Source organism: Propithecus coquereli, unplaced genomic scaffold, assembly GCF_000956105.1.
Source record: "Propithecus coquereli isolate 6110/MARCELLA unplaced genomic scaffold, Pcoq_1.0 Scaffold139, whole genome shotgun sequence".
NCBI lineage: Eukaryota > Metazoa > Chordata > Mammalia > Primates > Indriidae > Propithecus > Propithecus coquereli.
In genome coordinates this window covers 5,582,865-5,608,351 of record NW_012138191.1, presented here as the reverse complement: position 1 = coordinate 5,608,351, position 25,487 = coordinate 5,582,865, and the positions used below count along the sequence as shown (strand labels likewise).

General features: G+C 50.8%; 1 protein-coding gene across 2 annotated transcripts; it reads left to right on the top strand.

Annotated features, from left to right (window-relative positions):
• Nucleotides 1–1,198: 1,198 nt before the first annotated feature.
• Nucleotides 1,199–13,290, top strand: MAVS (mitochondrial antiviral signaling protein). Of its 2 annotated transcripts, XM_012639278.1 has the most exons (7): nt 1,199–1,222; nt 4,856–5,045; nt 6,349–6,523; nt 7,660–7,832; nt 8,466–8,622; nt 10,429–10,910; nt 11,759–13,290. In XM_012639278.1, exons 2-7 carry the CDS (start codon nt 4,929–4,931, stop codon nt 12,197–12,199), a joined length of 1,545 nt encoding a protein of 514 aa, XP_012494732.1. In that variant the 5' UTR covers nt 1,199–1,222; nt 4,856–4,928; the 3' UTR covers nt 12,200–13,290. The 2 variants fall into 2 exon arrangements, with proteins under 2 accessions (XP_012494732.1, XP_012494733.1); XM_012639279.1 differs by lacking the exon at nt 1,199–1,222 and having other exon boundaries at nt 4,796–5,045.
• The last annotated feature ends 12,197 nt before the right edge of the window (nt 13,291–25,487 follow it).

The window sequence follows — 25,487 nt, the reverse complement described above, 5'->3', positions numbered from 1 at the left end:
GATTAGTTTTGCCTGTTTCAGAACCCTATGTGACTGGGAGCAGAGAGTATGTACTTTTGTTTTTGGCTCCGTTCTCTGAGCACCATTTAGCCATGGTGCCCATTCATTAGTGGGAATATCCATTCATCTTGTGTGTGCCAGTATTTGTTCTTTTCCACTGCTGTATGCTATTCCACAGTGTGAGTACACCACCGTTTGTCTCTTCATCCTCTTGCTGAGGGACATTTGGGTTATTTCCAGAATTTGCCTATTATGAATAAAGTCACCACAAACATGATCTAGTCTCTATGCTCCTAGGTAGATGTACACCCAGGAGTAGAATTGCTGGATAGTAGAGTTAGCATGTCTTTAACTTTAATAAGAACTGTCAAACATTTTTCCAGATCTCTTAAACTCTCTTTAAAACAGGATGAATAATCCACTCTACCTGATTATGGTAAGAGTATTTAATGGGCCCTAAGATACAAAGCTTTAAGCCTTATACCTGCAACACAGTGGGTGCTCACTAACTGCCGGCCTCTGCCCCAGCAGAGCAAGAGCGAGGTGGATAGCAGGCACTGCGGGAAGTACCTACCCCAGACCTTTGGGGGGCGGGGAAGAGGCCTTTCCCACCAGCACTCAAGTCCTACGCCCAGCGCCCGGCCTGCCACCCTTGGCATCCCTGCCTCGCACCCGCCTCCCCGCAGGCCTCCGCCCCGTCCTGATCGCAGGGGCCCAGCGTGCTCGTCGCTTTGCTGGACATTCGCGCCCCTGTGAACTTTGCGTGTCACCCTACATTTATTGGGCACCGTGTGCCAGCCTCTGGGGACGCGGGAGAAAATGCCATGAAGACCCTCACCCCTCGGAGCTGCCGGCGGGAGGAGAGAAGCGTGGGGACGGAAACCCAAGCCAGCCAGTGACTCTAAGGCCGGCCGCCTGCCTAGCTTCCGGACACTGGACTTCCCCTGGAAGTTGCTGCAGACGAAGAAGGGAAGAAAACAATCGGCTCACCCGCGCCCCTAGCAGGAAACTCGATCGGTCCTCAAAGCCCAGCTCCGTGCGTCCAGGCCCTAAACGGAGGCCAAGTGCCCGCCCCACAAAACAGCCACCCGCGCGTGGCCGCGAAGCCCCGCCCCGCCGCCGGGCCAATGGCCGCGCCGCCCTGGCGCCAGCCCGCCCTCCCTGCGCGGAGGGTTCCGGCCGGCCGCGGCGGTCCCTGGTCGCTGGGAGTTGGCTACCCGAGGTAAGGTCGCTGCCCAGGCGCTCGGTCCTCCCGGCTCAGCACACACGGACGCCTTTTGGAAGGTGTGCTGCGCCGGCAGGGGCCGAGTGGGACTGAGAGTCTGCTGGGGCGCACCAGATTTGGGGCGCCGGGGCGGTGGGGGCCAGGAGGGGACAGGGCGCGTGGGGCCCCGTCGCACGGGGTTCGGGACATGGAGGACTCCACGCGTCACATCCTGCTCCCGGGGAGAGGGGTAGGTGGCGTGGGGTGTCTGCTCGGGCTGGGGGGCAGGTTGGGCGGGAAGGAGGCGGGCACCCGCGCTGCGCACCGTTGCCCGAAGGCCCAGGATGACTCTTATGTGAGGCGGAGCCCCGGTGCACTGACCTGTGGCGGTCGCGCCTCGGGGTCGAGTGCTGCTGCCCTCCGCTGGGTCTTGACAGTTCTCGGCGGTGACACCTGCTCAGAAGAACCTCCCCGCCCTCCGCGGACCTGGGTCCCAACAAGAAATCTGATCCGAGGCTGTGAGGCCTGTCAGTCCCGGTTGATATTTCTTTCTGGGACGTGCTCAGCGCCTCAGGGGCAGTCGGATCAGAAACTTCGCCGAGTTGAGAACACTCTGCCATCTCCTCCCCTTCTCTGAGATGGGAAAGAGGTGCGAGGAAAACAATACAACTAAAAGCAAAACTACATTCTGTGTGTGCCGTGAAGCCTCAGAAAGATCCGGGAGGACAGTCAGTGACCTGTAGACCCTGGCTGCCATGTGAGGGCAGGGTTAATGTCCTCAGGCCTGTCTGAAAGATTTCCATTTCTGCCAAGAGAAGGGACTAAATATTGCATCCTCCCAGGTGCACCCTCACCCAACAAGTGACGTTGACCCCTCCCTGGACTTGAAGGCAGGGGGCTGTGTGGGTCTCCTTTGCTGTAGGGGCCTCTATGCCCTGCAGGGTGTATGGACAGCTACAATGCGGCAGCGAGTCTTGGGTTCAAATCCTGTCCCTCCCTGGCCAGCTGGGCAACTTGGCATCAGTTCCCCTCTCATGTGATTGTGGCAAGGATTAAGTGAAAGAACCTTAGGATGTGCCTGCCTGTAGTGGGCCCTCAGTAAATGTGAACAAATGTGGGTTTTCTTTCCTTTTGGTTTGGCCATATCATCCCCTCCTCCCTCCTACAGGTCTATGCCTTAGGGCTATGAGGCTGGAGTGCAGAAGAGTGCCTCACCTAACTCCCTCCTGGTACCTTCCTGGGTGCCATGAGAAGGGAAGGAGGAAGGGGTCCGTTAACCTCCACAGAGTTGTTCTTTGCATGTTTCCTGAAGGCTCAAAGGACCCCTGCCTCACCTCCCTGATCCTCCTGACCTTATGTCATTAGCACTTGCCCTCCCGGGAATGCAACGCCTGGAGGTTGGCAAGGAAAGTTGTGCCATGTGAGGCCGTGAGGCCAAGGACAGTTTCCCATGTGAGGAGGGTCTGGTGGCCTCAGCAGCACCTGGCTCTCTGCCCTGCAGCACTGTCTTCTACAGGTCTCGCACCCACCTGACACCCACCTGGTCCTCTCTCCTCTGCCTCCTTCCCTCCCTGACAACCTTCTGCGAACCCAATAGCACCTCAAGCTTCACTTGTTCAAAACTGAGCTCTGGAGTTCCCTCTGCGTCACTGCTCCTCCCTTGGCTTCTCTGGCCTGGTAAATGGCAGTTTCCATCCACCCAGTCCCCAAGAAGTCATCCTCGATTCTTCTCCCTCCCTCACCTCCCACACCCTCAAAACACCAGGAATCTGACTGCCTCTTGCCATGTCTTTGGTCACCAGCCCGGCCGTACCAAGTGTGTCTCCCTTGGCTGTGGCCTTCAACTTCTGTCGCTGTTTTCATCCTGGCCCTTTCACAGTCCTCACAGCCACCAGAGAGGGCTTTAATGTAAATCAGATCCTCTCCTTTGCCTGTTAGAACCTTCTACTGGTTCCAGGTTTCACTCCAAATAAAACCTAAAGTCCCATGTGAGTGGCCTCTGCCAACCTCTTTGATCTTGGTCTCTGTCCCTCCCCCTAGCTTTCTAAACCTTGACCACACTGACCTGTTTTCTATTCTTCAGACATGTCAAGCTCATTCCCATTTTAGGACTTGTGTATTGCCTGTGCCCTCTGCTGGAAACACCAATCTTCTCACAGCTGAGAAGGGCTCAGTTCTAATGCCGCCAGTTCAGAAAGGCTTCCTTTACCAACCCAGTTTAAGTAGCATGCCCTGCTTTATTTTCTTCATAACCTTTGTGAACGATCTGGAATTCTTATTTAGGTATGTGTTTACTGATCTGTTATTTGTCCCCCCCCAATGTAAATACAGACATTGGATGATGGCATAGACCCTGCCTCTTTTATTCCCTGCAGCACTCCCTGATGGGGGAGGCAAATACGAAACCAGCAAACACATCTGTACTTGCAAACTGTAGTAAGTGCTATATAAACAGCAGGCAGCAATTGCTCCTACTTGAGGCACTTTAAAAATTTTAAACTTGTAAGGCCGAAGTACTGTGCTATCAAAATAAACTCTTTGAGCCATTTTAAGGGTGGAGAAAAGCCTGGAAGAGACTGTTAACTTGCCCCAGGACACACAGTGAGTTCAAGGCAGTGGAACTCAGTCTCCTACCATGAGAATGTGTATGGCCTGCAGTTGTGTTCTGGAAAGAACCTAATCCCGAAGACCTCAGTTCTTTGTACTTCCCCTATCTGGCAAGCCCCTTAATTTCTTAGTACCTCATTTTCTTCATCTTTAAGGTAGGATGATCCTATTATTATTGTGTTGGGCTTCTTTTTTCAGTATACCCCAAAGAAGCAGGCCTTCTAGGTGGAGCCCTCTTCCTGTCAGCTTGAGGGCCCTAGAACCAGGAGGGGAGCCATACACCCACAGGCACAGAAGCAAGAGGCACATACAGACCCTCCCCAGTGCTGACCACCTGCAGGGAAGGAATGGGTCCTAAGTATTCTGGATCTGGTTCTGTTTGGTCATTAATTCATTAAAAAATTTTTTTTTTCAGAGACAGGGTCTTGCTATGTTGTCCAGGCTGGCCTTGAACCTCTGGGCTCAAGTGATCCTCCCACCTCAGCCTTTCAGGTAGCTGGTGGTTATCCATTCATTTTTAAGCAAATTCTTTGAGAGCCTCTGGGACCCAGGCAATAACAAAATAGGATGTCTAAGGAAATTAAAGATGAAATAGGCCGGTCATAATTGCTCACGCCAGTAATCTTAGCACTTTTGGAGGCCGAGGCTGGAGGATCACTTGAGGCCAGGAGTTCAAGACCAGCCTGGGCAATAGTGAAACCTCATCTCTACAATAAATAGAAAAATTAGCCCAATGTGGTGGTATACACCTATAGTTCCAGGAGGCTGAGGCAGGAGGATCACTTGAGCCCAGGAGTTTCAGGTTGCAGTGAGCTATGATCATGCCACTGCACTGTAGAAGAAGGAAGGGTGGGAGGAAGGAAGGAAGGAAGGAAAGAAAAACTTAAAATTTCAAAAAGCTGACCCTGCTCAGCTGGCCACAGCAGCCCAGAGCAGTGGCAGCGGGGCGGGACAAAAAAAAAAGTTCGAACAGTTGAGGAAAAATTGCCTTTTGTCCAGCCTCACGCCCAATGCTGTTGCCATGTGTGATGTCTTTTCTTCCAGTCTTGTTTCCTCCGTCTCAGTCCGTCCATCCATCCCCAGGCCAGACCCCCCTCTCTTCAGAATCTGAGCAGCGATGACGTTTGCTGAGGAAAAGACCTATAAATATATCTGCCATCATTACAGCAGTTTTTGCCGTGTGGATGTTCTAGAGATCCTGCCTCACCTGCCCTGCCTCACGGCAAGTGACCAGGTGAGCCAGGGAGGTGACAGCCGGACATTGGACTGGGGCTAGGGCTGTGGAATTCGAAGCTGAGCCCCATCCCAGTTCCTCACCCATGCCAGAGCCAACTCCTTCCCTGTCCCTCGTCCCGTGTCTTATTTTCCTTGATGCTTTGTCTAACTTTTAGATGAAGTGTGGCGCAGGTGGCTTTTCTAACTTCACTGAGCTCCCTCTTGTGTTGCTTTTGTGCACTGCTCAAAATCATGGTGCTGGCTTTCTGAGGTTGCCTGGCTCTAGTCCCCTCGCCCACTGTTCTGGCTGTTTTGGAAACTTCTCTTTCCTTCATCTCTCTTGTCCTTGTCCTGCTCAGTTGCAATTCCATTCTCCTTGTTGTGAGGGCTCAGTGCTGAGAGTTCGCAGGAGCCAGATCACTATAGCCCCGGCAGGACTTGCTGCAGGGCCCCACCAGCTAGTGAAGTGGGCCAGACCCCGCCCAGCTGTAGCTGCTGTTGTCACACTGGACCCCTGCGCTCCCAGTGGGTACCTGTTGGCTATTTGGGGGTCTCCTGTCTTCAGGACCTTTCTCCTGCTTCCTTCCACAGCTGAAGTTAGTACTCGGTCTGTGGCTGGCAGGGTGTGCCCCTCTCTCTTGTATTTTGAGGTTTGAGGGGACTTGTCACCTAGTTCTGTAGTAAGTATTTCCTGTGGTTTTTCCTGGCTGCTGTGGGATTGGTGTGGGAATTCGGGGAGATACAAACACTCTGCCCCTGGTGTTGTCTTCCCAGAACCCCCCTGGTGTTCTCAGCCCCCTTGTTTCTTACTGTCGGCTCCTCCCTTTTCCTCTTTTGCCCCCTTTCATCTGATTTTTGCTGTGTACCTCTTCCTTCTCTCCTAATCCAAACTTTTCTTTTTGCCTTGGGGGGGTTGTAAAACCCAAGGCTTTTGCATCAGATTAACTGGGTTTGTATCCCTGCCCCGCTGCTGTAGGATCTTTGCAACAGTCTTTGCTTCTGCTAAACCTCAAGTTTCCTCATTAGTAAGGTAGGGATGATAATGGCATTAAGTAAGATGATTCGCGCAGAGCTCTTAACGGAGGGCCTGGGCATAGTAACGCCTGTTCCCTGGCAGCTGCTGTTGTTATTGCTGATGGGTGTTCCTCACTCCATACTTGGGCTCCAATCCTGGCCTTGTCCTGGGCTCCGGTCCAGCTTCACACAGCTGCCTCCCTCTTGTGGCTTTCTTGGTGCACTCCTGCTTCTGGTGGCTCCCTCCTGGGTGGGGAAGTGGCCGAGGCCACTTGGCTTGAGCAGGGCAGGGGTGCTGTGTCTTCCAGGATCGACTGCGGGCCCTCTATGGGCAACGGGGGAACCAGGACACCCTCTGGGAGCTCTTCAACCGCTTGCAGCGGCGGACCCACTGGGTGGATTTCCTCATTGAGGCGCTGAGGGCCTGTGAGCTGGCTGGTCTCGCTGACGAAGTGGCCCGTGTCTACCAGAGCTACCTGCCCCGTGAGCTCCCGGCCCCCCTGCCTGCCTCCCCGGCCCCCACTCTCCCTCTCCCCCCACCCCTGTACCTCCTGCCTTTCTCTGTCACTTGGCTTCCTGTCGTCACCCTGCAGTAATGTACAGACCTGGGCGTAGATCCTGGCCAAGCCCCTTGCCAGCTGTGTCCCTTTGGCCAAGTCCCTTAATTTCTTTGAGCCTGAGGCTTTTCCTCTGTAAAGTGGAGCTCACGGCAGCACTGACCATTTAGGGCCGCGGTAGACAGATACCGTGGGACGAGCATGTTGAGTGCTGAGCCGGGCTCGGCACCTCCGTATGCTCAGCAAACGAGGCCTCCTCTGAGATCGGTGACTGTAGCATTCGCCTCCCACCCTTCCGCAACTCCTCTCCCCATGCCATTCATTCACCCCCCCCGTACCTTCTCTTCCCCTCCCCTGGTTTCCCCAGAGCCTTCTAGCCCCCCCACCCCAGCTGCCCAGTCACTCCCTGACCCTCTCTCAGTGTCCTTGCCAGAGGGGGTTTGGTGAGATCGGGTTCGAGGGGGAGACACAGGAAGAAAAGTCAAGCCAGTCTTTTTATATTTCAAAGTAGAGATAATATCTGAGACCCTGGTCAGATCTACAACTTTGGGACATCCCTGTTTGCTCTTCTTTCTCTTTTTCTTTCCCTTCCTCTCCCTCCTTCCCTCCCTCCCTTGCTTTCTCCCTCCCTTCCATCCCTCCTTACATGTCTCTTCATTTGTGGAGATGAATAGTGACCCCCCCCTGAATACAGATGGCTGCGGTGGGTAGTGGGGCAAAGGGGAGGCGCTGAAACAGTGTCAGGGCAGGGGCCAGTTGGCAGTGACAGCATGAAGAGGAGAAAGCCATTGGGGCCCAGGATGCCTGGGAACAGAGGAGGGGTGATGCTGACCCAGTCTGGGTGCTGAGAAGCTCCGGAGGCACCCGTAGCCCCCTTGCTGCCTCTCCTCATCATCCCCACCTCCCCTCTCCCTCCCACCCACAGCCCTCCCAGGGATGCTTGTGGCCCAGGACAGCTTTTGGAGCCATGGAGGTGGGGGTGGGCCCAAGAGCACCCAGCCTCTACTGTCATGGGGAACACCCCTGATTCCTTCTTGTTATCACTGTACTTTCGTCCTCCAGGGACCTCGAGCCTCCCCTCACCCCCGCTGGAGCCCCTGTCAGTGCCTGCTGAGGTTCCAGGGCCCTCTGCACCTGCAGCGGCCCGCAGCCTCCCCTACAACGGCTACAGAGAGATGGAGCCCAGTTACCCCATGCCTGTCCAGGACACCCGGCCACCGGAGTCCCTAGGAGAGGTCCGTCCTTGCAAACTACCTCGAGCCGCCTGCTTTTGTCTTCCTGTCTGCCTACTTCTGCTTAGAACCCTGGGGCTCCCTCAGGGGGGATCTACCCCAGACCAGCTTCTAGGTTGCTGATCAGGTCTTCAACCTGTGACAGCCGCCAACGCTCTGTCACCAACCAGCTAGAAGGCCACAGTCTCGAGGTCCTTGCAGTGGTCCATGTGGGACGTTGAGTTGGGTGGGGGAACCTGGGGAGTGACCAGATGAGGGGAGTGAGGGAGCAGAAGTCGTGGGGCAAGTGGTGGGTGGTGGGGCTGTCATTATTGCCAGTAAAGTCAAGTTTCAGGGGAAGATGACTGATGACACCGGGGACCTGAAACCTGAGGGGCCTGTGCAGTGGCCGCGGAGAGGCAGGGCCAGGCGGATAGACGGGGACTCCCCAGTTGGATGGTGTGTGTGTTCTATGAGGTAGATGCAAGATCACCCGTGGGCAGATGATTTGGCAATTAGTAGAACCGAGGCAAGGGCTCCCTTGGTTCCTGTACTCCGTGATGTGGGCTGAGGCCTGTAGGAGATACCCCAAGACCATAAGCCCTCTGCCAGCTCTTGGGAGAAGTAACTGCCTTATTCATATTATCCCTCTTGCAGAGTTCAAAGCAAGCCCCACAGACACCCAGCTCTGGAGCCATCCCGAGGAGGCCGGGTGGCCCCCTGGAGCCCTCCTCTGACCTGGCAGCCCTCAGCGCTGGCATCTCTAGCGGGCATCACAAGCAGAACACAGAACTGGGCGGTGCCCACACAGCAGGTACGCATAGGACCTGCAGTCATAGGGCTTCTCTGATCTCCCAGGTGAGGATGAGGATTAGAGTTCCCCCTCTGGCTTCCTTGGGCAGGAGTCAAAGTGGGAATAAAGGGAGTTCACCCCAGGGAGCAAAACTAATTCTATCAGTCAGAGAGTCTATCAGTCAGTTGGCATTTGCTATGTAACAAACAGTCCAAAACAATTTTTTTTTAGTAGCTTAAAATACAACCACTTACTTAGCACAGCCATTTGGGCTGACCGAGCAGGGTAGTTCTTGTAATCTTGGCTGAAGTTCCTCTTACAGACTTTCCAGTATATACTCACCAGTACATAAGCTCTGCTTATGGCTGTTGGCTGGGCATGTTGGTTCTCACCTGGGTCATCTCTCATCCTCCAGCACATAAACCTGTCTCATGGCAGCTGGGCAAAGTTCTGGGGGTGGGGGGAGGGGCTCAAAACTGGCACAAGCCCCCCCCACCGCATTCTGTGGGCCAAAGCAAGTTATAAGGCCAGCCCAGATCCAAGGAGTGGGGAAATAGACCCTATCCCTAGATAGGGGGATTGACAAAGCCACATTGTAGAGGGTATGGGCACAGGTGGGGAGGAGAATTAGGGCCATTTCTGCATTCCGCCAAAGGGACTCCACAGGGGTCAGCCAGGGCCTAGAGGACAGTGGAGGAGGGGCAGTGCAGGGCTGGGTCGGCTGTTGGCAGGGGAGCCCTTAGACACTATCGTACCTCAAAGGGGTCTCCAGTTCCCAACGAATCACTAAAACTTCTCAGTCGCCAGAGGAAGTAAAGTCTTCACCAACCAGGGGCCTGGGCCCGCTCCAGATCTCAATGCCCCTAACCTCCCAGGCTGGCATGTCTCCCTGCTGCTTCCCAAACTGTTTTCCATGTGACACTGGTGCCTGGCCAGCTCTCAGTGCCCCAGGCCGGCCACAAGGCACATGAGCAGTGAAAGGCTGGGAGAAGCCATCTTAGTGCTTCTGTCTCTCCCAAACTTCCCCAAGCACTTGTTTGTACTTTGCAGTGTCACCTTGTCATGGAACACCATTGAGGAGTTGCTGCTGTGGGCCATAGAGGCAAAGGGCACCAGATTTCAGGACGTTGGTGCACACAGATCCCGTGAGATTCTGTGGTGTTAGACTTGTGGGGGTTCCTCAGCAGCCTCCTGACCTCTGTCAGCTGTGGGGGCCTGGCATGTGCTGTCTGAGTCCCATGGAGAATCCTGACGCAGCCACCTTTATGGGCTGTCACTAGCTGCTGCCTCCTGCTTCCCCCAGGTCAGGCCTCCTGCCAGGGGTGGCTTTGTTCCTGCCCCCTGTCTCCCAGGCCTCCGGGGACTGGCCGGGCCTTGGGTGTCACTTAGCTGGTGTGAGCTGTTCTACAGGAGCCACTCTGCTGCCCCTCGCCCTGAGCCAGGACTGCTCTTGCTGGGGGTGGGGGCAGCAATGAGGGGGCGTCCAGGAGTCCTCCAGGCTAAGGGGAAGGTCGACAAGGCAGACCCAGGAGGAAAGGCGGGAGAAGGGAGGGAGAAGACAAAGCAGAGAGGATATTCAGTAATGACCTTCAAATTCCTCGGTGCTGTTAGAGGGAGGGACCATTTCAGTCTGTGACAGGACAGACTTGGGGCTGTATGTTGAGGACTGGGCCTGGGAGCAGTGACCAAAGGGACTGCAGAGTCTCTTCCAAGGGCAGGAGATTTGGAGGCCTTTGCAGTGTGACCTGGGGTAGGGGGACCCTTCTCCAGCCTTCAGAGTAACAGGCCTTTGGGTTTGTGCTTCCACTTGTGTTTCGCCACCCACAGGTGCAGTCTCCAGCCTCACGCCATCCCGTGGGCCTGTGTCTCCAACTGTATCCTTCCAGCCCCTGGCCCGTTCCACCCCCAGGGCAAGCCGCTTGCCTGGGCCCGCAGCGCCAGCTCTGTCTACAGGCCCCTCCTCCTCCTCATCCACCAGCTTGGCTTCTGTAGGGGGTGCTGGTGACCAGGCTGAGCCTACTGTCTGCTGCAGTGGAGCAGAGGCACCCGCCACCTCTGTGACTACCAGCACAGTGGCCTCCAAAGTGCCTGCCACCTTGATGCCAGTGAACACGGTGCCCTCCAAGTTGCCCACCACCTCGAAGCCCTTGGGTACAGTGCCTTCTAATGTGCTCACCAGTCTAGCACCGTCCAAATTGCCCATCAACCCAGCACGTGCCGGCACAGTGCCATCCAAAGTGCCCACTAGCTCCACGCCCACCAAGGTGCCTGCCAGCACGGTCCCCAGCAGCAGGAACAGCAGAGCTGAGGTGAGTCGTTGCCCTCCTGGCCCTGTCCCTGGACCCTTCCCAGTCTCCATTCTGTCTCCAGCCTGGCCTGTCCACGGCCTGGCCCTGAGGGTGTAGGGACAGCTGAGAGCTAGCCTTATCCAGACTCCATACCATGTCCTCCGTGAGGAGCAGCCGTAGAGCTCCCAAGTGTGGATGCCTCAGGAGGGTCAGGCATGGGGTCCACCCACCACCCCCACTGATGATGTGCATTAGCTCCTTTGGAGCTGGTTGCTCCCAGCTGAGTGTGGCAATGCCATTTTGTACATGAGGAAGCAGTGAGGGGCAGAGCACGTGGCCCGTCTGCCTCATGCCTTGCTGTTGACCACCAGGATGCCCGGCCTGCCCCTTCACACCAGGCTGTACGGACCACAGTCCCAGCCCATCCAGCCAGGAGCAGCCACTCTGACCCAGCAGCTCCCCATTTTTGCCCCATCCAAGCCCTTAGAGTTAACCCGAAACCCATAGGGCCCCTCGGGCACATAGCCAGGCCTCTGCCCCTGTGGCTGCCCCATGGCTCTCAGGCCCAGGCAGAATGTTGATGCAGGATGGGGCCGCACCCCTCCAAGGGTTTCTGGGTGGAGGTGTGCTCACAGGCAGGCCAGGGAGTAGGGAGAGGGCTGCCCTGGAGGAGGCTACCATTGGTGCTACTGCAGGGCCTTGGTCCCCTCCTCCCCCAGTGTCCCAAGAGAAGGTGGCCTCAGGGGCTGATGGGCTGGGAATGGAGGGTTGGGGTGCTAGTACATGCTCTGGCCTGGGCAAGGGGCCACCCGACTTGGCTTGTCTCCCTTTAACCCCAGCCCCTTCCAGCGCTCCCCTTTCTTTCCCAGGAGACCCCAGCGGCTGCAACACCCACCGGCGCCACTAGAGGCAGCTCTGATAGCGGGAGCCAGGAGCCAGAGCTGAGCAAGCCTGGCATGCTGGTGTCCCGGGTGGACAGCCGGTTCTCGGGCTGCTCCGAAGACCTTGCCATCAGTGCCAGCAACTCCTTGGGTGCTGAGGCCATCCACGGCCCGGAGGAGAATGAGTATGACTCCGTGGGCACCTTTGAAATCCACGAGGCCGAGGAGGGCCCGGGCGCCGACCTCCTGGAGAGCAACCCCAGGCCAAATGCCGCCCCACAGCTCCAGGAGGAGGAGATGGCCCAGTTTGAGGTGGAGGAGACGGCCAGGAATATCTGGGACGAGCTCTGGGCTCCGTGGCTCCGGGCAGCCACTGCTGGGGCACTCGTGATCACACTCCTGGCCGTGTTGTACCGGCGGCGCCAGTGAAGCCCTAGGCCCTCCCCACCACACGTCCGCTCCATTCCCTGAGGTACACACCAGACCCTCTCAGAGTGGAGCTATCTGGCTGCCCTTGTCCCTTTCTTGGGGTTGGTGGGGGCTGGGTCAGAGGGGAGCTAAGGGACCGCAGCCTGGCAGGTGACCATGCCATGGCCAGACTGAGTCCTGGGGGTGGCATTTCCATCCCTGCTCTTGCCCTCTGTGGGTCCCTTAAAATTTGGCTTTCTGGGCCCTGGGCTGTCCCAGCAATCCAGACCTCAGCCACCTGGCAATCCAGGTTGTTGCCTGTGCTTTCTGGAGGAGGTACCTCTGTCCAGGCCACATCCCTATTGGATGAGGAGGTGCCACTAGAGTGCACATGGCGGTTGGTAATGCCCCTTATACTGCACAGGTCCCTGGAGGCCAGAGGGCGGTTGTGCAGGGTGGGGGACCCCATGAAACCTGCTTCCACCCCCAGCACCCAGCCTGAGGCTGTTGCACTGGGGCAGGCAGGAGCAGCAGGGTGGCCAGCCTCCAGGGACCCAACTGCTTTGGGTTCCTGCCCACTGGTCCTCCTCCCCTGCCAGGCCACTCCAGGAAAGTCTGGAGGTTCCTGTGGACTCCAGGGAAGCTAGAGGCAGCTGCCAGGCTTGAGGAAGACCCTGGAGCCCCTCTCCAGTCTCCTCATCCCACCTTCTGTTTCTCTCCCGCTTGGTTTCCATTCTCTTCAGCTCCCTGCACGGGCTGGGGAGGGCACACCTGGTAGGCAGAGCTCAGGCTGAGATTTGGATCTCAGCCCCACCTCTCCCTGGGCCATGTGGCCTTGGTGGTGGGCAGACTTCTCTGGCCTTGCTTCCCTGCATGGACAGTGAGTATCTGGCTCATCCTTCACTGGGTTCTTCTGAGACTGGAGCCTACAGGTGTTTGCCAAGTGCCTGGCCCAGAGGGGGTGACCACTAAATGCTCCTCTTGCCTCTTTCCTGCCCATCCTGGTAGAACTGGGGGCATGAGAGGCAGAGTGAACGGTGGGCCTGTACCCTGTTCTGCCTCGCACCAGCTCTGTGATCTTGGGCAAGGGATTAACTGCTCTGTGCCTCACCTTCCTCATCTGTAAAATGGGGATGAATATATATGTGTGTGTGTGTATGTGTGTGTGTGTGTGTGTGTATGTGTGTGTATCTCACTAGTGTTTTGAGGATTAAATGAGTTTATCTATGTAAATCCTACGGTGATTGCTAACTAAGGGTTAGATACATGTTGTTATTGTCACTATTAAATGGGGAGGGACTAGAGCCCTTGGCTACACCTTTAGAGGTGCAGACCCTCCTGCCTCACTCCTCTTTATATTTGCCCCTTATGTTATCCTGTGTGTTGGGAACTTATTGCGGAGGGAGGCATATCTGCTGGGGCAGCTGTGCAGGATGGGGGCTAGGGTGTTCTCTGCACCCCCACCCCAAGCTTGCCTACTGGTGGGGAGACAAGCTGTGTTTATACCAGAAACACATTGGGGTGGATTGAGGGTATTCTTTGGGGCTCTTTTCAGGCAGCCACGGCTGGGCAAGGGGCAGGCACTGGTGCCTGAGGAGGCACTTCTGTTTCTGGCTCTGCAAGGGACGATAATTGGAGCCCTTGGAGGCATCAGGGCTGGGGCTTGCTGTGGCCCAGTCTCAAGCTGTTAGCCTCCAGGGTTTTATACCCTGCTTTGGCTCCTGCAGCCTTTCCTCTGCACTGCCCTGGGGACTTAAGTGACCTATTGACCTCTACCTGTGAACTGCTCTTCAACTGATGCTCTGAATCCAGCTCCATGTACCCTGAAACCTAGGGTGGTCCCTACACAAGCTCCCCGTCCACCTTCCCTTGCTTTTTTTTTTTGAGACAGAGTCTCGTTCTGTCACCCCAGGTGGAGTGCAGTGGCATCATTGTAGCTTACTACAACTTCAAACTCCTGGGCTCAAGCGATCCTCCTGCCTCAGCCTCCCAAGCAGGTGGGACTACAGGCTTGTGCCACGATGCCCGGCTAATTTTTCTATTTTTAGTCGAGACGGGGTCTTGCTCTTGCTCTTGGTGCCAAACCTCTGAGCTCAAGGGATCCTCCCACCTTGGCTTCCCAGAGTGCCAGGATTATAGGTGTGAGCCACTGTGCCCAGCTGCCTTGCTCTTAACCAGCCCTCTGTCCCCCTACCCCCAGCCAGGTGCCCATGCAGCGCAGGTCAGTAAGCACGTCATGCACAGGTACTAATTTTAACATGTTCCCCTCCCAGGGGAGCTGGAAAAAAATATCTCTAGAAGGCAATGTGTAGCCCCAAGGAGTATTGCTCAAATGGTGGAATTTCGAGCCCAGTCACTCACTGGTCATTGTGGGAGACACCTTGGGTAAGGTGTGTAGGAAGTGTCCAGGGGCCTTCCCGGCAATTTTCAGATGATGCTGCCAGAAGCCCTGACTTGGTCTGCACAGACCAGCAACCCCATTGCAGCTGTTATCAACCTGAAGGTCTCCCCCGTGTTGATTTCAAGCAAGGCAGGAATTGGCCAGTGTATTGGCCAGTGCCAGATCTCCAGAGTCTTGTGTTGGAGTGTGACTTTCAGCTGCAGGAGGGTGCATGTAGGAAGGAGAGCCAGGCAGTCATCCTCACAGCCATGTGGAGGTCAGAGCCCAAAGAAGGAAGGGAGGACCTCCACCTCCAGTGGGAGACCTGGCCACCCACACTTGGGGACTTGATAAAGCACACTTCATGTTGGATGAAGGCTGGGTGGGGCCAGAGAGATCAGTGTCCTCCTAAGTGCATGGGGGCAGACCCACCTGCAGAGAGAGTATCTGCACATAAGCCCCTTTCCACCTCCTTTCTCCTGCTGCGTCAGGGGTGGATGCTCTTTATGCCTGTGAACCACAGCAGATGGGACCTCTGGAGTCGGGGACCCCATTTACAGTGAGATTTTCACACCAATACATTCCTGCCCAATATTCCAAGATCTGCCACCTGCTATAATAGTATAATAACACCCAATATATAATTAATATAGTCTCAGGGATGTCGTAACAATTTGATTATAATTATCGCATGTGCTTGATGCCCTGAGGTGGGGTGAGATGGGTCCCAGAACACAAGCCTAAAAAGCCAGGCCTTGGGAAGCCAGTTTGGTTTAGCAGACATTGTGTATTTTATTTTATTTTATTCGATACAGGGTCTCACTCTGTCTCCCAGGCTAGAGTGCAGTGGCATCATCGTAGCTCACTGCAGCCTCAAACTCCTGGGTTCCAATGATCCTTCCGTCTTAGCCTCCCAAGTAGGTGGGACCACAGGTGTGTGCAACCACACCCAGCTAATTTTTCTATTTTTTGTAGAGATGAAATCTCACTGTTGCTCACGCTGGTCTTGAACTCCTGGCCTCAAGTGATCCTTCTACACCGGCCTCCCAAAATGCTAAGACTACAGGTGTGAGTCACTGTGCCCAGCCACAGATATTGTTTATTAAAGGAGTTCCTGTGCCAGGTTGAAGGCCTTAGATTAATAAGACACTATGGGTGCCTTCTAGTGGTTGGGGACCTTCACATGTGTGGCGCAAATAGGCTTTCATGTCATTCTTTCATGTAGTTATATAACAGATACTTATTTTGTAACGACTGTGTGCAGAGCACCTCGGTGACACAGAACCATAAAGCAAAGACCCCACCCTATGAGCACCCTCCTACCACCCACTGTCTCCAGTTCAAGACTGTGTGGTCTAATGGAGCATTCCTGGAGTGTGGGGGGAGAGGGAGAAAATGGGGAGGGGACAAGGATTGTTTTGATTGGTTCTGTACCGTTAATAATTATAATAACTAAATTCAGGAGGGGGAAATAACTCTTAGAGCCTATAGGGAATAAGTCTGACAAGATCAAATGTTGACAAAAATATGAAACTCTCGTAAGTTTTGGAGGGAATGTAAGTTGCTGCTGGGTTCTGAATATATGTGTCACCCCAAAATTCATATATTGAAACGTAACCTCCAAGGCGACGGTATTAAGAGGTGGGGCCGGCCAGGCGCGGTGGCTCACTCTTGTAATCCTAGCACTCTGGGAGGCCGAGGCGGGCGGATTGTTTGAGCTCAGGAGTTCGAGACCAGCCTGAGCAAGAGCGAGACCCCATCTCTACTAAAAAAATAGAAAGAAATTATCTGGACAACTAAAAATATATAGAAAAAATTAGCGGGGCATGGTAGTGCATGCCTGTAGTCCCAGCTAGTCAGGAGGCAGAGGCAGTAGGATCGTTTGAGCCCAGGAGTTTGAGGTTGCTGTGAGCTAGGCTAACGCCACGGCACTCACTCTAGCCAGGGCAACAGAGTGAGACTCTGTCTCAAAAAAAAAAAAAAAAGAGTTGGGGCCTTGGGGAAGTGATTAGGCCATGAGAGCTCCACTCTCATGGGTGGGATTAGTGTCTATAAAAGTCACTCAAGGGAGCCCTTCTGTCCCTTCAACCATGTGAAGACCAAGTGAGAAGGCATCATATCTCTGAAGCTGAGAGCAAGCCCTCACCGCACACTGAATCTGCTGGCACTTTGATCTTGGGCTTCTCAGCTTCCAAAACTGTGAGGAATAAACTTCTGTTGTGCATAAAGTACGCAGCCTAAGGTATTTTGTCATAACAGCCCAAATGGACTAAGATAGTTGACCCTGTTGGAAACGCAGTATCTACTAAAGCTGAACGTGTGCATAACGTGTCACCCAATATAGTTCTGCTCCTGGGTGTGCACACCACAGGAACAAGAGCTTATGTCCACTGAGACATGGGCAAGAATGTTTGTGACCACCATACTGTTCACAGTAGCCCCAAACTGGAAACAACCCAAATGTCTATCCACAGTAGAATGTATATATGATTTGTGGTGAAGTCACACAGTAGAATATTAGCATATAGCAATGAATATGAATGAAAATATTGCTACACACAACAACACACATGATCTTGAACAAAAGAAGTCAGTACATACAAGAGTATTCACTGTCTTCAGAAATAAGCACAACTGGGCTGGATGTGGTGGCTCATGCTTGTAATCCTAGCACTTTGAGAGGCCAAGGCAGGAGGACCACTTGAAGCCAGGAGTTCAAGAAATAGACACAACTGATTTATGGTGTTAGAAGTCAGGAGAATGGTTAACTTTGGGAGGGATAGAGCTGGAAAGGGTCATTCTGGGGTACTGGCTACCTCCTGATCTGGGTGTTGGTTTTATGAGTATGTTCAGTTTGTGTCTAGACACCTTGCTGGAGATATGGAAATAAACGAAGACCACCCAAAGGAGAACAGAGAGGCCATTTAGTCAGAGCTCGCGGAGTCAGCCACCATCACTTGCATGTGGCAGGTGTCTGGGAAACTTTATAGTGGAAAAAAAGGGAAGGATTCAGGTGTGCTGTGATTGTAGGTTGGCATGAGGACACCAAGTGGGGCTGACTAGTAGAGGGGCATCCTATGGGATTGGTATGGGGACATACTTGGCTTCCTCTGGTCGGTCCTCAGTTGGAGGAGGGGGAGTGGTGGTTGGGGGATTGGAAGACACTGACAGTCACTGACCAAGTCCTGACTGTTCTGGGCCAATTGCTGCACAGGTTATCATTCGGTTTCCTTGGCATCCCAGGGTGGTTACTGCACGGGCTTTGGGTCAGAGTTCTATTGTCATATGTGGCCTAGCCATTGTCCGTTTGTGTGTTTGGTCTCTCAGAAGGAAGGGTATGGGCTCTGAGTAGGGCTGCAGGGCTTTGCTCCAAGTCATTGCTTAGCTCCTACTCCCACTAAGCTGCTTTTTTTCTTTAAGGCCTGGCTTAAAGCCCAGATCCTACAGGAAACCTCGAATAGACCCCTCTCTTTATGAGGCTTCCTTAATTCCAATGGCTTACTTCAAACCCTGCTTTTATGTGTAAATTCTGGCCTCCTTGCCTACGTTTTAAAAACCTGCACTGAATATCTTCCTTCTAGCTCCTCAATGCTATTTAAAAAAAACAAAACCAAAAAACACAGCTTTTTTTTATTGAAGTATAATATAAATACTGTAAAATACTTGGCGATACAAGGGAGAGAAGTGAGGAAGAGGGCAGAGAAAATGGGTAGGCAAAATGAAGAACCCCTTGGGTTCTAGTCCTGTGTCCGCAGCCAACTCTCGGCGTCTCTCACCCTCCAGGGCCCAAACTGTGAGGTTGGACCCGGTGATGTCAAATCCTTCCTCCTCCAGAGCTCAGCCCATCACCCTTGAGTGTCCTTGGCATGGGCGGGCTGCACCAGCTTCCTCCACCTCCGTCCTTTCCCCCCCATCCGCAGGTGCCATGGCCACAGCATCTGAGTCACTGATTTCCTTAGCAATCACACGCTATCTTCTATTTCATCGATTTGCTTGTATTTAACATAAGAAGAAAGAAAGAAAAACGCTTTCATTATCACATACAGCTGGAAATCGGTTTCTTGCCTATCCAAGGAACTAGGGAAGAGAGAAGCTGTGGTAATTGTTGAAAGATTTACTTTAATTTTTTTTTCTACTTGCTGTCATGATGATGTCATTAGAATTGTGAGCCCATGGACGCTCGTGTGCAGTAATTCTGCTATCAGTACTTCTAGAACTACAATTATGAGCTCCTACAATGGCCAGATGCCTGCTCTTAAGCTACTGCAGTGAAAGTAAACAGAACCTTCAGGCTGGGGGCTTGTCCAGGACCTCTCCCCGTCTTCCCTCCTGCCTCTCTCTGGGGGTGGGGTGTGTCTCCCTAAAGACAAGCCCCCAGCTCTCAGAGAGAGTGGCAGGCTGTCACCTCCTGAACTGTCTCAGTGGATTCCTTTCTTACCACCTGGTCCAGGGGTGGTAAGAATCTCCCCCTGAATTTTCCCATTCCTTATAATCTAGTCTCTTTATTAACAGTTTTTTAAATGACACAGGTAATACATGGATACATGTAACAAATTAAAATTCCAAACTATACAGAGTTAGATAGGCCAGAGTTTCCCATACTTCAGGGTCTCAAACTCATATATACAGGATCTTCTGGGAATCTTGCTAAAATGCAGGTTCTGACTCTGAGTCTGTGGTGCGGCCTGAGACACTGCATTTCTGAGGAGCTCTGAGTTAAAGAGCAAAGATCGAAAATGCCCTTCACTCCCTTACAGTCCTGTTTTCTTTTTGATGGAATAGACATCATTCCCTGCCTTTCTCTGTGTACTTCTGTGCCATTTGATGGCCCTGACCTATTCTCACCCTTGGCTCAAGGTGGGGGACTCTCTCTGAGGTCCTGCTCACAGCAGTGGGGTGCAAGGCCTGCAGCCTCCTCTATATGGCCCTGTAGTGCCCCACAAAGCATTATTGCCAACGGACCTCAGCAGTTGGCCTCATCATGAATCGATTAATCAGCACTCTCCCTAGAGTCACCTAACAAAACACAACCTGTGTGGAGGTGTATCTGTTAACGACTGTTGTATGAGAAATATTATGCCAAAACTTAATAGCTTAAAACACTGCACTTAGTATCTCACAGTGTCTGTGGGTTAAGATTCCAGGTGCAGGTTCATTGGGTCCTCTGGTCGAGGGTCTCTCACAAGGCTGCAAACAAGGTGTTGGCCAGGGCTGTGGTCATCTCAAGGCTCAACCTGGGGAGGATTCACTTCCAAGCCCACTCATTCATTGTTACAGGATTTAGTTTCTCACTGAATTGTTGCACTGAAGGTCTCAGTTCTTTGTTGGCTGTTGGCTACAGGTTGCCCTCAGTTCCTTGCCACATGGACCTCTCCATAGGGCAGCAGGCACACAGTGGCTTGCTTGATTAGAGCAGGCAAGCAAAAGCACTAGAAAGAGAGTGTGAGAGCAAAACAGAAGTCGCAGTCTTTTGTAACTTAATCTTGGAAGGGACATCCTATCACTTTTGTAAATTGAACTCAAGGGGCAATTTACCAGGAAATGGGAACCTTTGGAAACATCATTTTAGAAGCCATCTACTCCAGTAAGGGAATTTGACTCTGTCCTGCAAAATGACCTGTGCTTTTATTCTTTGACCCAGCAATCCCACTTCTAGGAGTCTAAGCCAAAGATACATTGGCAAAAATAAACAAAGATGTCCATACAAGGCTGGTCATTATAGCACACTTTGTAGGTAGCAAAAGCCTGGAAATTACTCGGGTATCTATCAACAAGACACTGGCTGAATGAACCATGGTATATCTACATAGGGGTGCTACGCAGTAGAAACTGAAATGACGACTGTCCACATACTGCTATGGAGTGAACTCCACGATGTTTTGCTAAGAAGAAAAAAAAGTGGAAAAATATATATAGTACAGAATCTTTTATTTAAGAAAGAAAAAATAAATCTTTTATTTGTGTTGGGGTTCAGAGTCCTGTGTGACTCTCCTGGGAGAGGACTCTTGGAAGCTCAGGCCTTGGTTTCCTCTGGCCTTCGCCCATGTACCTTTTCCCTTTGCTGATTTTGCTTTGTATCCTTTTCCTGTAATAAATCTTAGCCATGAGTATGACTAAAAAAAAAAAAAGAAAGAAAAAGAAAAATTGAGACTGGAATCTCTTTATTTTATGTAAGGGTAACCAAAAACTAATTTTAAAAAAGATTGCTTATAGAGACGGGGAGAGAGGGAGCAGAGTGGACGGTTCAAGGATGAAAGCTAGACGTTGCTGAACGTGACTTGTTTTGTAGATTTGACACTGGAATCATGCTACTATTTTATGTAATCATATAACAAAATTAAATTTAACTGTTTTAAATCCCTGAAAATGGAATCAAAATGGAAAACAAAAAAAGGACTCAATTGTGTATTGAGTCAATGGCTGACCTTCATAAAGAGAAATTATTTCAAATGACTTTAAAACACAACAGTTTTGGTTTTTCATCCCTAGTGTAATATATCCTAAGGATAAAAAGAACTGCAAAGAAGTCTTAAACAACATTCAGTAAACACATTGTTAATAATAATATCGATATATTTGTTCTGAAGCTATTTTCCATCTATTTAATGATAAAGCAAATATTAACATATAGCTAACGTTATAACTTGGATTTTCAGGGTAATATAAAAATCAAGTAAATTAAATAAAAACTCTGTAACTCTAAAAATGAATGTAAAATATTTGTATAAATTCATAATATATTTTTCTTTGTAAAAAAATGTCTTTTCTAGCTCAATCCACCAAAAGGGATTAGAAACAATAAACGACTCAGTAGCAATGAGCACTCCTAGTGTCCAAATTGTGGCCTTTTAATACCATTTCCTACTGACAGGAACCATTACTCCTTGGAGAAATGGGTGATTCAAGATCTGGGCAGGAAATTGGCAGAGTTGAGGCTGGAATCTCTGTAATACCAGAAAACAAGGAAGCTGTTGAAGACTACTGGAATCTTGGTTAAATGACTCAGGTGTCAATCTGAAGAGCTTCTGTTGGCCAAATGTGGGACAATTTGAACATCGAAAAGATGAGGAACTCCAATGGATTGAAATTCCTCAAATATGTTTTTAAAACCCATGAGTTCAGTGCCGGACATGGTGGTGCACACCATACTCCCTGCTACTCGGGAGGTTGAGGAAGAAGGATTGCTTGACGCCAGGAGTTCGAGGCTATAGTGTGTCACAATTGCGCGTATGAATAGCTGCTGCACTCCAGCCTGGGCATCATAGCAAGACCCTGTCTAAAAAGAAAATAAACAAACGATTGTTTACCTCTAGAGGATGCTAGGGAATCAGCTTATTCTGAAAACTGGTCCAGTCCTGCATTTTTTATACAAGTTGTACTTTAGGATACCAAAGAGTTGAGGAGAGAAATTTCTTCTTTATAGAAGCATTCTAATTAATTAAGTGTAGAAGAGATAATTGGATTAGAAAAATCACAGTTTTGCAGGCCCTAATGAAATAATGATTCTAAGCAATATCACCAGCGGCTGCTAAAACCAGTAGGTGAAAAGCTGATGGGGAACTTTCTCATGGACAGATCAGCCTGACAACCCCTGAACCAACTCCCCAATCTTAAATCTCAAAATGAGATGATAAAGCAAATAAGTAGTTAATGTTATGAACTTGAATTTTCCTGTTCTCCTGACGAGATGAGTAAAAAACACCACCTATGAAGAATTCTTTTAAAGAAATCAAATCTGAATCTATTATAATCAAGCCTTTGGATCTAACTATCAATTTGTTAGAAATATAGGGGAGGGACAGAAGAACAGGTAAAACTATAAGGATGCAGTCATTAAAATCCTGAATGTGGAGAATTCTTCAGGACAAGCAACCTGGTTTCTTCAATAAATAAATTGCAAAGAAAAATAAATGGAGGGGAAACCTATAGATTACAAAAGATTAAAGAGGTAAAGCAAACAAACGTAATGTGTTGACCTTGTTTGGAAACTAATTTGAGCAAAACAATTGTTAAAAAGAAGATTGACAATCAGGGAAATTTAAACACTGGTATTTGATGATCTTAGAGAATTATTACATTTTTACGTGTTATTACAGTGGTTCTGTGGGAGTGTTAAAAAAAAATAGAGTCCTAGGCCGGGTGAGGTGGCTCACGCCTGTAATCCTAGCACTCTGGGAGGCTGAGGCAGGCTGATTGTTTGAGCTCAGGAGTTCAAGACCAGCCTGAGCAAGAGCGAGACCCCGTCTCTACTAAAAATAGAAAGAAATTAATCGGACAACTAAAAATATATAGAAAAAATTAGCCGGGCATGGTGGCGCATGCCTGTAGTCCCAGCTACTCGGGAGGCTGAGGCAGTAGGATTGCTTGAGCCCAGGAGTTTGAGGTTGCTGTGAGCTAGGCTGATGCCACGGCACTCACTCTAGCCCGGGCAACAGAGTGAGACTCTGTCTCAAAAAAAAAAAAATAGAGTCCTCATCTTTTAGAGGTTATGTACTAAAGTATTTATGGATGAAGTGATGTACCTGGGATTTACTTCAAAAGAATCCACTAGGGTAGGGAAGGGGTTGGGGCTAAAGATGAAACAAGAAAGACCATGAGTGAGTTGATTATTGTTTAAGTTGGGTCATCGGAATTGAGCATTCATGATACTTTACTTTTGTACATTTTTGGTTTTCCATAATAAAAGCTTAAGAAGCCCACATTTTCCTTTTGTGTCCTGATAACATCAGACTTTCCTTGCCTTGCTGAAACCACAGAGCCATGGCACCCACATCATTTCTCTGAGCTAACAGCTACTGACTGCATCAACAAAGGAATAATGATACCTGATATTTGTTAAGCACTTACTATGTGCCGGACACAATGCTAACTGCTCTACATATATTATCTGATTGAATTTTCCCCAGAGTCCATTTTCCTAGTTTTTGATTTATCTATTAAAATAGACTATATATATGTATTTATATTATTGGGTTCTTTTTTTAAGTTAAGATATTGTGGGAATCACTCCATAGTAGATAAAGATATTCCACACTCCTTTTGATGGCTATGTCGTATTCCATTGTGTGGACCTGTCATAGTTTATTCAATTGAGGTTTAGCCAGATTAAACAGTCTGCCCAAAATCAATCAGCTGGTGCCTGTTTTCTAAACTAGTGCTTCCTAAACTTTAATGCATGTATGAATCACCTGGGGCCTGAGTCTGCATTTCTTACAAACTACTAATTATGTCAAAGCAAGGCTGCCCTGGAACATGGGATCCAAACCTTGACTGCGCATGGGAATCACCTGGGGAATATTAGCAACTACTGATGCCTAGGTCCCACCCCGCCAGTGATTGCAGCTTCCAGCTTCATTTGTCTGGCATGTAGCCTGGCATCCTCTTTCTATCTTTCTCTGTGTGTGTGTGTGTGTGTGTGTGTGTGTGTGTGTGTGTGTGTGTATTTTCCCCCAAAGCTCCCCAGGTAATTACCGTGTACTGCCTGGGCTGAGAACTACTGTTCCAGAAGCTTCCTTATTCTGAGGAAGTCTTCTATTTTTGCTAACCTGTTCCTTATCAAGCTAGTGCCTGGGCAAGAGTTGATTGTCATCAGGTGATTTCTAATTTAGAGCAGCCTGATGCCATATTATAGCCCTGCTCCAGGGACTTTATCTGGACTACTTTTATATCTGAGGGCCCACAGCATGGAAGCTACATGTCTGTTGGGCTGGAGGAGAGTACACAGTTTCTTCTCTCAAGGTGTTGACAATCCACTTGTTTTTCTGCTTGGAGTAAGCCTCAGAAATAGTAAGAACAGAGAGAGTTGAGGTTTATGGGCCCAAAGCACCATACCCCTTTCTAGTTCTCTGAGACACAAACAGAAGTCAGACATCAATCAAAATACCATCTTTTTAGACCTTTGAAGCTGGTTAGAGAGTATGATTTTAGGTCTATGGGTAAGTGCTCAAGTCTTGAATTTGAATTTGACAATCTTACCCAACCTGTTCACAAGTGGTTCTGGAATCTTCAGGCCTACTCTTCGTCTCCCCAGGAACAGCCCTTTTGCCAGGTGGCAGCTAGCAGACCAGAAGACACACACCCCACAGGCTCCTGACACCCAGAGGGGAGGGAGCTGGGGCCGAGCCAAGCATGCCCAATTCCTTCTTTCAAATTTACCAATCAGATAATGCACTCCTCATCCTATGGGGAGTGAAAGGTCCTCACCTTGTACCATGTGGGCAACTGCCTTCTCTCGGCACACTTAGGGCCAGCCCCAGTGCCATGTGAAAGCTGTGCATGTAACAGGAGCTCAGTGGGTCTTTGGGTCTGTCAGTCAATTTGTTAGCTTCCCAGAACCCCAGCGGCTACAATCTTTGCAATGTCCAGGAGAGTTATGTCACTATGAATACCTAATCCTTCAGTATCCATAGACATTTTGGAAGAGATTTCTACAAATTATTAGGTTCCTTGGGGTTTGTAGTTAAGGCCTCATTCATTTGGAGCCCTTTGATTTCAAATTCAAGATATTTCAGGCAGGCCAATTTGATTTTTCTTCTATTCAGGCACTTGATCAAAAATATTCATTGGGAGCACCGTGCTAGGCCTTCTGGGCACAGTGACAAACCCGTGACACGGGTTCCTTGTCTCATGGAATTGCAGTCTAGTGGAGAGATGGGTGTAAAATGAGAAAAATAGGTGTACAACAAAAATGGTTTTATTATTTATTATTTTTTTCAGAAACAGGGCTCACTCTTTCTTCTGGGGAGAAGCTGCCTCAAATCCTTCTCTCCAAGAGGCTTTTTAAGGAGGGGCCATGTGCCCTGGCGCAGGTGGAGGGGAATGGTGAGTCCTGGAGTTGGGAAGTCTGCCCTGGGGCTTTCAGAATCTCAAATCTTCTGTCTTGCAGAAAATCCATCATTTCTGGGAAACAACTCAAAAGGTCAAGTCGTT

Excerpts from the sequence above, each read along its gene's own strand:
- MAVS (XM_012639278.1), top strand. The coding sequence starts at position 4,929 with ATGACGTTTGCTGAGGAAAAGACCTATAAATATATCTGCCATCATTAC. Across the intron at positions 7,833-8,465 it reads CACCGGAGTCCCTAGGAGAG|AGTTCAAAGCAAGCCCCACA; the intron begins GTCCGTCCTTGC and ends TCCCTCTTGCAG. Across the intron at positions 8,623-10,428 it reads GGGCGGTGCCCACACAGCAG|GTGCAGTCTCCAGCCTCACG; the intron begins GTACGCATAGGA and ends CGCCACCCACAG.